Source organism: Tinamus guttatus, unplaced genomic scaffold (genome assembly GCF_059628265.1).
Source record: "Tinamus guttatus ecotype Peru unplaced genomic scaffold, ASM5962826v1 Tinamus_guttatus_pri_ptg000439l, whole genome shotgun sequence".
In the NCBI taxonomy this organism is placed as follows: Eukaryota; Metazoa; Chordata; class Aves; order Tinamiformes; family Tinamidae; genus Tinamus; species Tinamus guttatus.
Window position 1 is genome coordinate 930,595 of NW_028288973.1, and position 11,550 is coordinate 942,144.

Below are 11,550 nucleotides of genomic sequence, written 5' to 3' on the forward strand. Positions count from 1 at the left end.
AATTACAGTGAGCAGATGTGATCGTCTGACACTGCTAGATGCATAGGAAATCATGGAGGAACCAAGTGAGCTCGGTCATATTAGCTAGTGTAACTTTGCATAAGCTGGAAACCCAGGAGCTGTGGCATTGGAATACCCAGAGTGAAGCTGCAGCAAAACACAGCCAAATGATGCAGCGTGCCCTGGCTGCAGCAAAAGGAGGATAGAGGTGGGCTCCAGATCCTGGATAAGAAAGCAACAGTCGAGCAAACATCACCTGTACTGCAGGGAACCTTTAATGACACAAGAACCGTTGTCAATACCTTAGCCAGCACAGTATAGCAGTCAGATTTGCCCACAGGCTACAATGCCTTGGGCACTGCTGCTTTCAGCAATGTGCTGCTCAAGTGTTTTTCCCCAGTACAGGCACTTGTTGTGGTCCTGGGCAGGAAAGTCACCTGAGAAGGTAGCCCCTCAGGGCAGCGCTCCGTGTTTCCGTCCAACCTCAACGAAGGCTTCCACGCAGCGGTCAATGTCTTCGTCACTGTGCACAGCAGAGATCTGGACCCGGATGCGGGCCTTTCCCTTGGGGACCACGGGGTAACTGAAGCCAATAACATAAATGCCTGGAGAGAAGACATGCACGGAGAGCTGGAGTTACGTGTGAGGTAAGACAGCTGATGTGGTAGTGGGTGATTGAAAGCTATCTCCTCAGTAAACATTACCAAGGTTGTGGGTGTTTAAAGTAAATGGCATAGGCTCCCAGGCTGTGATGGAAACGATGGTTAGGGCCAGTGAGGAGGACACGCATGGCAGGGCAGAAAGGACTAATATAAAACCATCCCAGAAAGAGAAAGAGTGTGAAGCCAGGAATGGACAGATTGCCTCCACAAGGGTCAGTGAGCTGAAACACCCTTTGGGGAGGAATGGAGATGGTGCTACCGCTGGAAATCCCTTCAGTCAAGGCAAGTGTCTGCATCCGAAGCTGCCTCCTGAGCTTACCTCTGCTCAGCATGTCGTCAGCCATCACAGAAGCCAGCCGAGCATCCCCAAGCATGACAGGACAGATGGGGTGGTCTTGCCCTGAGATGGTGAAGCCAGCTGCAGTCATCTTGCTTCTGAAACTGGAGAGGAGAATGAACAGCTTGTCACCCTTGTCCTTGGGGACCTTTCCCTTGTTCTGCCACAGGAACCCTGGACACCGTACAGCGCGTTTCCTATGCAGGACAGGGATCTTCTTCTTTGTTGGTGTGACTTTCTGCCATTTGCCGCTCGGCTCTGTGCGGCTGGAGGGGCAGACCTGTCTCAGCTCACAGAGCATCCAGATGTGATACATCTGCCTACACATCTGGCTGGCATGTACAGGCACATTCTGCAGTTTTCCCCAAGATTCTCCCAGGCATGAATTGCCAGCTGCCTCCGTAGTTATCAGCAGAGGGTCAATAAACACATAGGGACAGCGCATTTCTAAGGAATCTCTTCCCTGTGCTCCTGCCCCAGCTGGGCAAGAGGATGGAAAGGCAAAAAGCAAGCAGAGACCCGTCCCTGCTCACCGCTGGGTCTTGGCAGCCATGGACTGCGCAATGGCGTTGCTCTCCATGAGCAGGTCGAGCACCTTGGAGGCGCAGCCCACCACGGCAGGAGGAAGGCTGTTGGAGAAGAGGTACGGGCGGGAGCGCTGGCGCAGCAGGTCGACGAGGGGCTTGGGGCCAGTCGTGTACCCGCCTGGTGGGGGAGGAAAGAGAAATGGAGAAGGTAAGCCCAGGGGGAGCTGCTCAGAGCGCGGTTCCTCCATAAAGCCACCCAGTAGGTTACAGCAGGAAACATGGGATTTCAGGAACAAAACAGGCCTATAAAACAGCTGATGCCTTTAACCAGAAGCTTCCACTTGAGCTCAAGGGCAACTTCATGGTGAAGATTGGCAGGAGAAGGAGCCCATGGCAGGACCTCCCTTGACCCTGTGGCAGGGTCCCAGACTGAACCTCATATGCCACCCAGAGAAAAAGGGGAATGTGCATTTCTTGTCCTTTTCATTAGACAGAGGAAGAAAACATCAGAGAGATGGTGTGGAGCTCTTTAGGGCATGGAGGGCTTTGCACTGGGAAATTACTTCACCTGCAGCTCCTCCAAGTGCTTTTCCCAGGGTGGAGTTGATGATGGTGACTTTATCCATCACTCCCAGGAGCTCATCGGTACCTCTGTATAAAGAAAGAAAGAAACATCCCATCTTGGCCAAGCCATCACACAGCAGGGAGGCTGCTCCGCACCTGATTCCACAAACAAAGCAGCACCGGCCAGGTCTCTGATGTCCCCTCTTTTCTGATAAGGGAGGGATGCTCCCCCCACCAGTGTTAGTTCAACCCAAGCAGTGGCCTTCCCTGCTCCTGCAGAAAGGTGAAGCTGGTATCTCACAGGGTAAGAACGTGGATTTTTCACTACTTCTAGAGTGGGAGAGTGCTCAAACTGCCTACACAGAAGCCCAAAACAGAATGCTAGCCGTTGATGCAAGTCTTCAACACACCTTTAAAATGACAATTCTAGGCCCACATACACCAAGAAAAACAGTTCTGTCTAGAACAATCAGTCCTTTGAGTTGGGCTGTGCACATCACCAATGTGTTACCCTAAATGAACACAGGCCTAAAGCACTCGTGCTAAGGCCCGCACTAATGGAACCAACAGGACATGGCAAACTGACTCTCTGTCTCCCCAGTCAAAAAGCTGGATGGAGCATGACTGCCCAGCCTTTCTGCTGGTCCTCTTGAAACAGTGTTGTAGAAAATACCTGGTCTCATGGGTCTCTATCATTCAGTAGAGACAGCAGAAAGGACCACACAGCAGAGCACTTGGCACTCCCATGCCCGATGAAACAAGCACCTAAACTGTCTTTTCTCAGCAGAAACCTGCAGCAAATACACTGCTCCGTACCTGGAAAATTCAAGGAAATCAAGCGAACTGGGCAAGCTAACTCCACAAAACCCCAACCCCCCTAAACATTTGAAAGTGCTAGCGGCGGAGGCACAGGGCTTCAAAATTAGGAGCTCCAACAGTGCCCTGGGTCAGTGCTTGCAAGGAGAGGGAGATAAGATGGCCACATCAGTCCTCGGTGAGAAGCAAGAGAAGCAGCTGCTCTCTTGGGCTGGGTTGATGCTAAAAAATCTGCTTTAGAAATACTCAGTGTGCCCAAGGAGAGGAAAGGTATGTGTTAGCAGGAAGAGAAGGCCAAGGCAGAGGTGGCGTGTGAAGCCGCTGAGGATGGCAGCTTTGGGAGTCCTACACAAAAACCCCTCAGTCATCACCACCTTTTGCCTCGCGTCACAACTAGCCAAGGCAGGATGGAGGAACAGGCATGGGACAGCCGCTTACCGGCCGTTGGGCCCGAGGAAGCCTGTGGCATGGCACTCGTCGATGAAAACCAGGGCCTCGTACTTCTCAGCTAGCCGGCAGATCTCCCGCAGCGGCGCAATGTCGCCATCCATGGAGAAGGCACCATCCGTGGCCACGAGCCGCAGGCGGTGTTTCTGGTGGAGGGAGAAGAAGACGTCAGCCTGCGGCAAAAGGCTGGCAAAGCAGCCTGGAACGCAGCCCTTTGCCTGCGTCCTGCTGGAATTGGCGATCTCTAATAGAAATGGGAGTTTGCATTGCAACCAGCTGCTTCTCCACCTTCGAGGTTTATCCCTGCTGCTCTGGGAAGAGGGAGGCTTTTGCATGGGCGAGGGCAAAGCTGGTGCTTTGGGGCGGGTTGCTGCACTGGTGACATGGGCAAGGCAGCACCCTCATGTTGGGGTGGGTGCACACCCCTCTACCTGCGCTTCCTGAAGCTTGGCCTCCAGGTCCTGCATGTCCATGTGCTTGTAGCGGTACTTGTTAGCCTTGCACAGGCGGATCCCGTCGATGATGGATGCGTGGTTCAGCTCATCCGACAGCACTGCGTCCTCGGGGGTCAGCAGCACCTACCCTGGCCAAACAGAAAGGATCGGCCTTTGCCTGAGGGCACCACCTCACTGAAATCTCACACCCGCTCTCACTGCAGATGGCCAGGCTGCACTTGATTCCAGCTACCACATCCCTGGCATCACTAAATTTTACACTTTCCTTCTCAGATATTGTCTCCCCTGGCTTCCTCAGATCAGGTTCTTGGTTGTGGCTTCTGAGTTCAAAAATTAACTCCCCTTCCCTAGTAAACCTAGGATTACCCTCCACCCGCTTCTACTACCCTCTGCTTAGATGGGGGGGTACAGACATGCATGGCTCAAAGATGTTATTTCATCCCCATTATGCAAGGTACTATTCCATTCCCATTTGCCCAGGAGGTGGGCAGTCCTTCCAATATGCAGGCTCTCTCCTTCTACACCAGGGGCTGAAGCTCACCTGCTTGTGAGGATGTGTAGTGACCTTTCTCACAACACATCCTCTTTTTGCCCAGAAGTCCCATCTGAGTGGGAATCTGAGGATCCTTGTTTTCACACTGCAGTAAGCATTGCACAAGCTGCAGAAGGCTGATGTACTGCACAGTTTAGGAGCAGGTAGCTCCCCAGAAGCATCATGCTTCCACACATATGCCTTGGTCTGGGAATCCCATGCAGCCAGCACAGGCTTCCCAGGAAATGGGAGCACTACCACCCTAGCACTCCCCAAAAGCGAGCGGCTGGGACTCAGTTTAAAAGGAGGAGGCAAAGGCTGATTAAACATCTCCACGTGGCCTGTGGGCTCTGCCAGTCTAAGGGCACTGCACCAGGCACCAAGGCAGGGTTCTCCACCACCTACACAGCTACAGAGCTCACACCTCTGGAAGGCTTGGCAAGGATGTTGCTGTCCCTTCCCTCCACCACACACGACTGAAGTGCTACGAACCTCAAAGAGACCAGCGTTGGCATCAAAGCAGCTGGCATAGAGAATAGCATCTTCCCTCTGGTGGAAACGCGCGATCTTCTCCTCCAGATCCTTGTGTATGCTCTAAAGAGAAGGACAAGGCACATAACTATCTGAGAAGAAAAACTTATTGCTTGCCTGGAACTGTTAGATATTCTGTGCAAGGGAGGAAATAGCTGTATTTTATCTAGAAAAGACTCATGGGGAAGAAGTTAGTTTTGTTAAGAAAACGTTCACAAATGTGGCCTTAAAACGTGGTTATTGGTTTGGATGTCAGAAGCACAGCTGAGAGACCTCAAGCTCCCTACCCATAGGGGAGCAGCTGGGAGCTTTCTCTGCACTTAACTAACCAGGGCTATGAAAGAAGTTGCACAGCCTCTGGCAGGGATAAACTGAGATGAGTTTGGCAGTGCTATTTCAAGTCAGACTAACTGCAATTTTGACGCTCAAAAGGGAGGAAATGACATTCATTTTAGGGATTCAGAGTGCTTTTTGTTTATTTTTCCCCTCTGGCGTCATGACTCCAGGTCTCTGATAAGCCAGAGTTTGGCAGGGTTCTCCTTTGTGGCCATGTACACCCAGGTAAATGTGCCTGGGCATATGTGTGGGCGTTGAGACACACACAGAGTGTGAGGACAACCTCTGAAAAGGGAGATTCGCACAGAGCAGAGGTACAGACAGCAGCCACCTTTGCTGTGAAAGCCTCAGGGCTTGGTACAGAGAAGAAAAACCAGCTCCACTGGGAATGGAGTGCAGAAGCCACGGAGCAGAGGGGCTCACGATTGCACCAGCACCATGCACTGTGGGAGCATCACAGAGCGGAGCTGGCATCTGGCGGGCCCTGGGAGACCTACGCATGGGTAACAGGGATCGCAGACCCCCTGTGGTTGGAAGGGATCTCTGGAGATCTCGGGTCCAACTCCCGGTACAGGCGGGGGGCACGCGGCACCGGATCACTGTGTCCAGGCGGGCTCTGCGGGAGGCAGAAGGCAACGTGGCTGCCGGCGGGGCTCCCGCGCCCCCCCGTACCTGTGTCCCACAGATGAAGCGCACGGAGCTGAGGCCGGCGCCAAACTGCTCGAGGGTCTCCACGCCGGCGCGGATCACCTCGGGGTGGCTGGAAAGCCCCAGGTAGTTGTTGGCGCAGAAATTGAGGATCCCTGCCGAGAGAGGGCACCGGCATCGCGCTCGGGCCGCCGCGCCGCCCTCCTTCCCGCTTTCTCCCTTTCCCCTCGCCCGTCCCCGCCGCACGGACCGGCGCCGCCGCCCGCCAGGCGCAGGTGGGGGCCCTGCCGGGACACGATGACCCGCTCGCTCTTCCACGTGCCGGCGCCGCGGATGCCCTCCAGCTCGCCCTCGAGGCGGCGCCGGAGCTGCTGCTGCGCCGCCGCCGAGCCCGAGGCGGCCCGGGAGCCGCGCAGCGCCGCGCGCGCCGCCCGCCCGCGCCACATCCCGCCGCTGCCTCCACTGCTGCTGCCGCCGGGGTGACGTGGCCGCGGCGACCACTGTGCGCGCGCCGCGCCCGCCCCGCCCCCGCCGCGCCCGCGGCCCTTAAAGGGCCCGTGGGGGCCGCGGGGCCGGCGCTCCGCTGCCCGCGGGGAGATGGAGGAGCGAGGTGGCCCTCGCGGAGGGGCTCCGTGCCCCTGCGGTCAGCCTGCCCAGCGCGCCGCCCTCGGGGCAGCCACGGGGCTTCGGGGCCGGCCGGGTGACACGAAGCGGTGAATGTCCCGGCTCCTGCATTTGTCAGGTGGCATTAGTGGCGAGCAAGGCCCAATCTGCAGCCACCGCAATGCCCTGGCAAGGGTGCCCTGGACACTGCTGTGAGCAGGATGGCGGGAAAGGCTCGTGTGGAAGCGCGGCTGGGTCCTGCCTGGAGCGCGGGCTGCCCGCAGGCTCCCCGGAGTCCTCCAGAGACTCCGGTCTGGGTGATTCGGGATCCTGAAGGCAAATGTGTTTTTGGAGCCCGCAGCTCAAGGAGGTGGGCACCTCGTCCACCGAGGTAGGATTTTCGTTCTTGGTCCAGCATGCTGGAGAGTGGGGGGTTAAAGTTTTTCCATCTGAAAGGATGTGCCTGCCTCCTTTGGGAGGTGGCCAGATGATTTTGGCCCAGGTGATATGAGGGCCTTTGGCCCGAGGGGCTCCCCCATGGGCGAGTGGGGTTCCTTGCAGCATAAAGGATTTGAGTCAAACCGAGGGGGTTTAGGAAAAAATAGCCCGAGGAATTAGGCTCTAGAACCTGAGGGACTTTGAAATGACAGGTCAAAGGGATGGAGGCTCAACCAGCCCAGGAGCATTAGGTGCCTCATCTAATGAGTTTGCAGTCCTTTACAGCCTAGTTGCTTTGTGATCCTCAGGGCCAAGTGGTTTAGTGGGGACCATCCACTGGGGGTTTAGGAACCAAAAGCCCATAGGATTTATGCATCAGCAACTCAATGGGTTTGAGCTCATCCCACACAGGTGTTTGGGGATCACTGCATCCAAGGGGTTTAGGAAATATCAGTCAAAGGAAATTAGGTTCCTGAACCCAAGGGATTTGAGCCTCCTTTAGCTGGAAGAAATTGGAATCCACAAGTCCAATGGGTTTAGACACAAAGAGCCTAAGTGGACCATGCACCTCTGCCTGAAGGATCTGGGCACCTCCAGAGTAGCTGATCAGGGATCTTGTGGCCAGAAGGGTTTAGGCATCTTGTGTCCAGGAGGATTGGGCACTTGGCCCTTGCAAAGAGTTTAGGCTCTTCTACCCAGGTGATTTTTAGACCCTTTAGTCCAAGGGTCTTTTGAAAAAAAAATGCCCTAACTCATTAGATCCCCCAAAGCCAAATATTTGAGCAACATGAGCTACGTGATTTGGGATCCTTGCAGTCTAAGAGGCTTGAGCACCTTCTGTCAGTGATTTAGGAACATTGGGCCAATGAGACCTGGGAACTACCAGTGCAGGAGAGCTTTGACACAACAAGTCCAAGGTGTTTTAACACAGCAAGTCCAACAAAATTGCCCACCCCCAACCCCACTTTTAGTTTTTGCAACCACAGGTGATTGAGGATCCTGATTTCCAAGGGGTTTAAATATGTCTAGCCAACAGTCATTAACCCCTCTCCCCCGTGCCAGTCCATGGGATTTGGGACCATGAAAACCAACATACTTAGGGATGATGGGTCCTAGGGGTCTAGCAACCAAATGAGGTTCAGGCATGCACAGCCCAGTGGGTTTAGGCACTTCCAGGCAAGAGGGGGATTAGGCAGCTCCTGTCCAAGGCTTCTGGGATGCAGGGCTAGCCAGCAGCCTCCCTGCAACTCCAGCCCTCGGGCTCATTCGGCACAGCCTAAGCAGGCCCTGGAGCTGTGCCAGCGTCCAGCAGCAGGGCCGTGCCTGGGTGCTGTGCTTTGCCTTAGCCCAGCCGCTCACGCCACCCAGCCAGGGGACTGTCCACCGAGGTGCTGCCCAGCCCTGCAGCCTTTTTCATCCACAGTGAGCAATCCCACTCCAAAGTCATGTTTGCCTTTCCCCCCCTCTCCCCCCACCAAGTATTCCCAAGAGCAAACTTGAAGTAAGAGCAACCTGCTGTTCCAGGTCCTAAGAAGCAATGTGCATACAGCCTGAGTGGACTCCCTCCAAGTCCTCCAAGTCCTGCTTCCCTTCACCACCCAAAGATTTCCCTGCTGCGGTGAAGGCACTCTGCCATTGCCCCACAGGCAGCCCCAGTGCTAAAAAGGATGGAGCAGACGTCCCCCCACAAGACCACAGCCAAACCTCAACGTCCCTATGATACAGACCTGGGGAGATCAAGGAGTGGGTTGCAGAGCATCTCTTTGTTTCCTCATGGAAAATCTGTGGCTCCCTTAGCCATGTTTTCCTACTATGGACATCCCGTCAACCAGGGATTGCCTCACACTTTTTAAATTCCAGGAGAAAAAAAAATCTCCCTTGATCCCATCCCAAAGCTGCTTGTTTGATAGGAGCTCTCCTGGTGTCTCTGACAAAGGCTACCTGGCACAGAGACCTCAGCTCTTGCCCATGCCTCTACATGGAGAGATTGAATAAATTCCTATCCCAGCCACTCTCTCCCTGGCCATAGGAATAACCGCATCACGGGAAAGAGGTTAAACAAATTACCCTGTGCCCAGCACAGCCAACTCAGAGGGCACCAAGCGCCTGCTAAACTGATATATATATATTTTTAAGTCTCTCTGCCCATGAGCTCTCCTGTTCCCACCCTCTGACATCGGTAGAGACTTTGGCCAGCCTAATACCCAGCCCTCTGAGAGATGGGACACGATCAGGAATTCAGATCCTTTATGGCCTCAACATACACATGGACTCACCTTCACTCCCAACACACACACACACACAAAAAAAAGACACAGACAAGAAATCTCTGCAATGACAACAAAATAAAAGCTTGAGCCAGTAACTCTTAAAAATTGGAACTCTCCATACCAAAGATGTTCCTTTTTTTCTTTCAATAATTGCATTATTTTAACTATTTGCAGGCAGAAACAGATCAATTCTTTATAAATTGCAATAGAAAGAGGGAAAAATAAAGCCAAATACTATTTACAGAAAGAGAGAGGGAAAGAGTCCAGATACAAGCCTCCAGACTTCATTTCTTGGGTGACTTCTTGGTGCTGGACTTTGCTCTGGATTTGGACCGCCTTGCCTTTTTGGGCTTTGATGTCTTCAGTGACTTGGCTTTAACAGTCTTTGGCTTCTTAGCTTTCTTTGGAGTGCTCCTCTGCTTTCTTTTCGCCTTCCTGGCAGTGGCCTTGGGCTTCTTTCCTGGTGACTTGGCTTTCTTGGGTCTAGCTGCTCTCCTGGGTGTTCCAGCTTTCCCGACGGCCTTCTTGCCCTTTCGGGATGTTTTTTTCTTGGGTTTGTCACCCTTGGCTAGACGGAAGGAGCCAGAGGCACCGACCCCTTTGGTTTGCTTGAGGACGCCGGCAGCAAGGAGCCTCTTGATGGAGAGCTTGATCTGCGTGTCGGCATGCAGGCCCACCTTGTAGTGGCTCTTCACGTACTTCTGGATGAACTGGCGCGAGGAGCCACCGCGGCTCTTCTCGGCACGGATGGCAGCCACGATCATATCCGAGTACTTGGGGTGGGCCGCCGGGCGCCTCACTGCCTTGGCCCGCTTGGGCTTGGCCGGGACCGGGGCCGGGCCTGGGCTCCCCGTCATGGCGGGCTCAGTCCTTCAGCACCAACGCTTGCCCTTCTCTGCCAGGAACTGTCGTTGGGACCGCAGCTGCCGGGGGTTGGGGTGGGAGGCGGCTCCGACCGGGGCTGACGGATGAGGGCAGTAACCGCTGTGCGCCGCGGGCTGCCACCGCCTCAGTGCGCCGCCACTGCGCTGTCACCACCGCCCTTTAAGGGTGAGGTGCGGACCGCAGCGGGGACTGCGCCCCTGTGCGCCACCCGCACCGCGACGACGTGGCGGCACCGCCCGCGGCCCCACACAGCCCCCTGGCCCAAGGCTGGAGGGACACTGGGGTCTCGCTGAGAAGACTAGGAGGGACGCTAGAGAGGACACCGAGGGTAGACACTGCGTGCAGTCAAGGAGAGTCACTGGAAGACACAGAGAGACATGGGCACACTGCATAGGGACAAGGAGGGACATAGGCACGCTGGGGACAAGGAGGGACACTTGGGGACCCTAGATGGGGACAAGAGACTTGGGGACTTAGTGGAAACAAGCAGGGACACGGGCACAGAGGGACAGATGGGGACTGGGTTTGGACAGGAGAGACTGAGGGGGACACCAGGGAAACAAGGAGGGAAACTTGGAGGTGACACTGGGTTTGGACAAGGAGAGACACTGTGGGGATACCAGGGGAATAAGGAAAGACCTGGGGCAATCCTGGAGGGGAGATACAAGGAAGGTACATTGTGGGGACAAGGAGTGATGCTGGGGCTGTACACCAAGAGGACACTGGAGGGGGACAAGGAGGGACACTGGTGGGAACAAAGAGTGGTACAAGGCGGGACAAAGGGATATTAGGGGAGACAGTGGGAGATGGACACCAGTGAGTCAGGGAGGGACACGAGGGGTACAAGTGTCCTTCCTTTCCCTCTGACTCAGGCTGCTGAAGATTCTCCTTGTAGGTGTGCAAATGGTTCCCCTCTACATGTACACTCTGACCTGGGACCTTGCAGGTGCATTTGCTCACAATAGTTTTTTTTTTTTTCTTTCCCCCGCTTCCCCCCCACCCCAAATAATCCCCAAAAGGCTCAAAACAGCTTCCACAGTAGTACTCCATGGCCAAATGCCTCTGACCTTCTACCCTGCTCCCCACTGAGTATTTTGGGGACAGCCTTGGCTCGTCTCTCTTGCATGTGTGGTTCTTGTCACAAATAAAGGCGACTCTCATTTTTGGCGGGAAAGAGAACAACTCTGTGCAAGGGGCTGGGGAGGGTGTATAACAAGGATAACCAACCGTTATTTCCAAAGCTGGGTAAGTGTTTTATTGCTCCTGGGAGATTAAATGTAGGTGCTATCATCATCTTGCTGGTAGAACTTAGATAGTGTTTTGTACCTTCTTAAAAATATCTGGACTTACACAGATCGTGCACAGAGACATGTCATGTGGAGCTCAGAGCTGAAACCTGACAGCTTGAAATATCTTGGCCTTCAAGAGGGCATTAAAATACACACAGCACCCTTTCATAACCTTTACATGCCTAGAACTCCAGTGACGCAAAAGCTACC

At 54.5% G+C, this 11,550-nt stretch overlaps 2 protein-coding genes across 2 annotated transcripts; both read right to left on the bottom strand.

Moving 5' to 3' along the window:
* Window positions 1-347: 347 nt before the first annotated feature.
* On the bottom strand, window positions 348-6,301 carry GCAT (glycine C-acetyltransferase). Its single transcript, XM_088531899.1, has 9 exons — window positions 6,106-6,301; window positions 5,880-6,010; window positions 4,833-4,934; window positions 3,785-3,931; window positions 3,345-3,499; window positions 2,095-2,177; window positions 1,533-1,704; window positions 982-1,103; window positions 348-605 (listed from the first exon to the last, which is right to left on the bottom strand). Exons 1-9 carry the CDS (start codon window positions 6,299-6,301, stop codon window positions 454-456), a joined length of 1,260 nt encoding a protein of 419 aa, XP_088388025.1. The 3' UTR covers window positions 348-453.
* A 2,957-nt stretch (window positions 6,302-9,258) lies between these two features.
* Window positions 9,259-10,084, bottom strand: H1-0 (H1.0 linker histone). The gene has a single exon (XM_010224148.2). It carries the CDS (start codon window positions 10,021-10,023, stop codon window positions 9,451-9,453), a length of 573 nt encoding a protein of 190 aa, XP_010222450.2. The 5' UTR covers window positions 10,024-10,084; the 3' UTR covers window positions 9,259-9,450.
* Window positions 10,085-11,550: the final 1,466 nt, after the last annotated feature.

What these genes read in the sequence shown, in the direction of transcription:
- GCAT (XM_088531899.1), bottom strand. Translation starts at nt 6,301, where the DNA reads ATGTGGCGCGGGCGGGCGGCGCGCGCGGCGCTGCGCGGCTCCCGGGCC. An exon ending in CCTGGCGGGCGGCGGCGCCG is followed by an intron (nt 6,011 to 6,105) that starts GTCCGTGCGGCG and finishes CTCTCTCGGCAG; the next exon opens with GGATCCTCAATTTCTGCGCC. An exon ending in CCAACGCTGGTCTCTTTGAG is followed by an intron (nt 3,932 to 4,832) that starts GTTCGTAGCACT and finishes TGGCCAGGGTAG; the next exon opens with GTGCTGCTGACCCCCGAGGA.
- H1-0 (XM_010224148.2), bottom strand. Translation starts at nt 10,023, where the DNA reads ATGACGGGGAGCCCAGGCCCGGCCCCGGTCCCGGCCAAGCCCAAGCGG.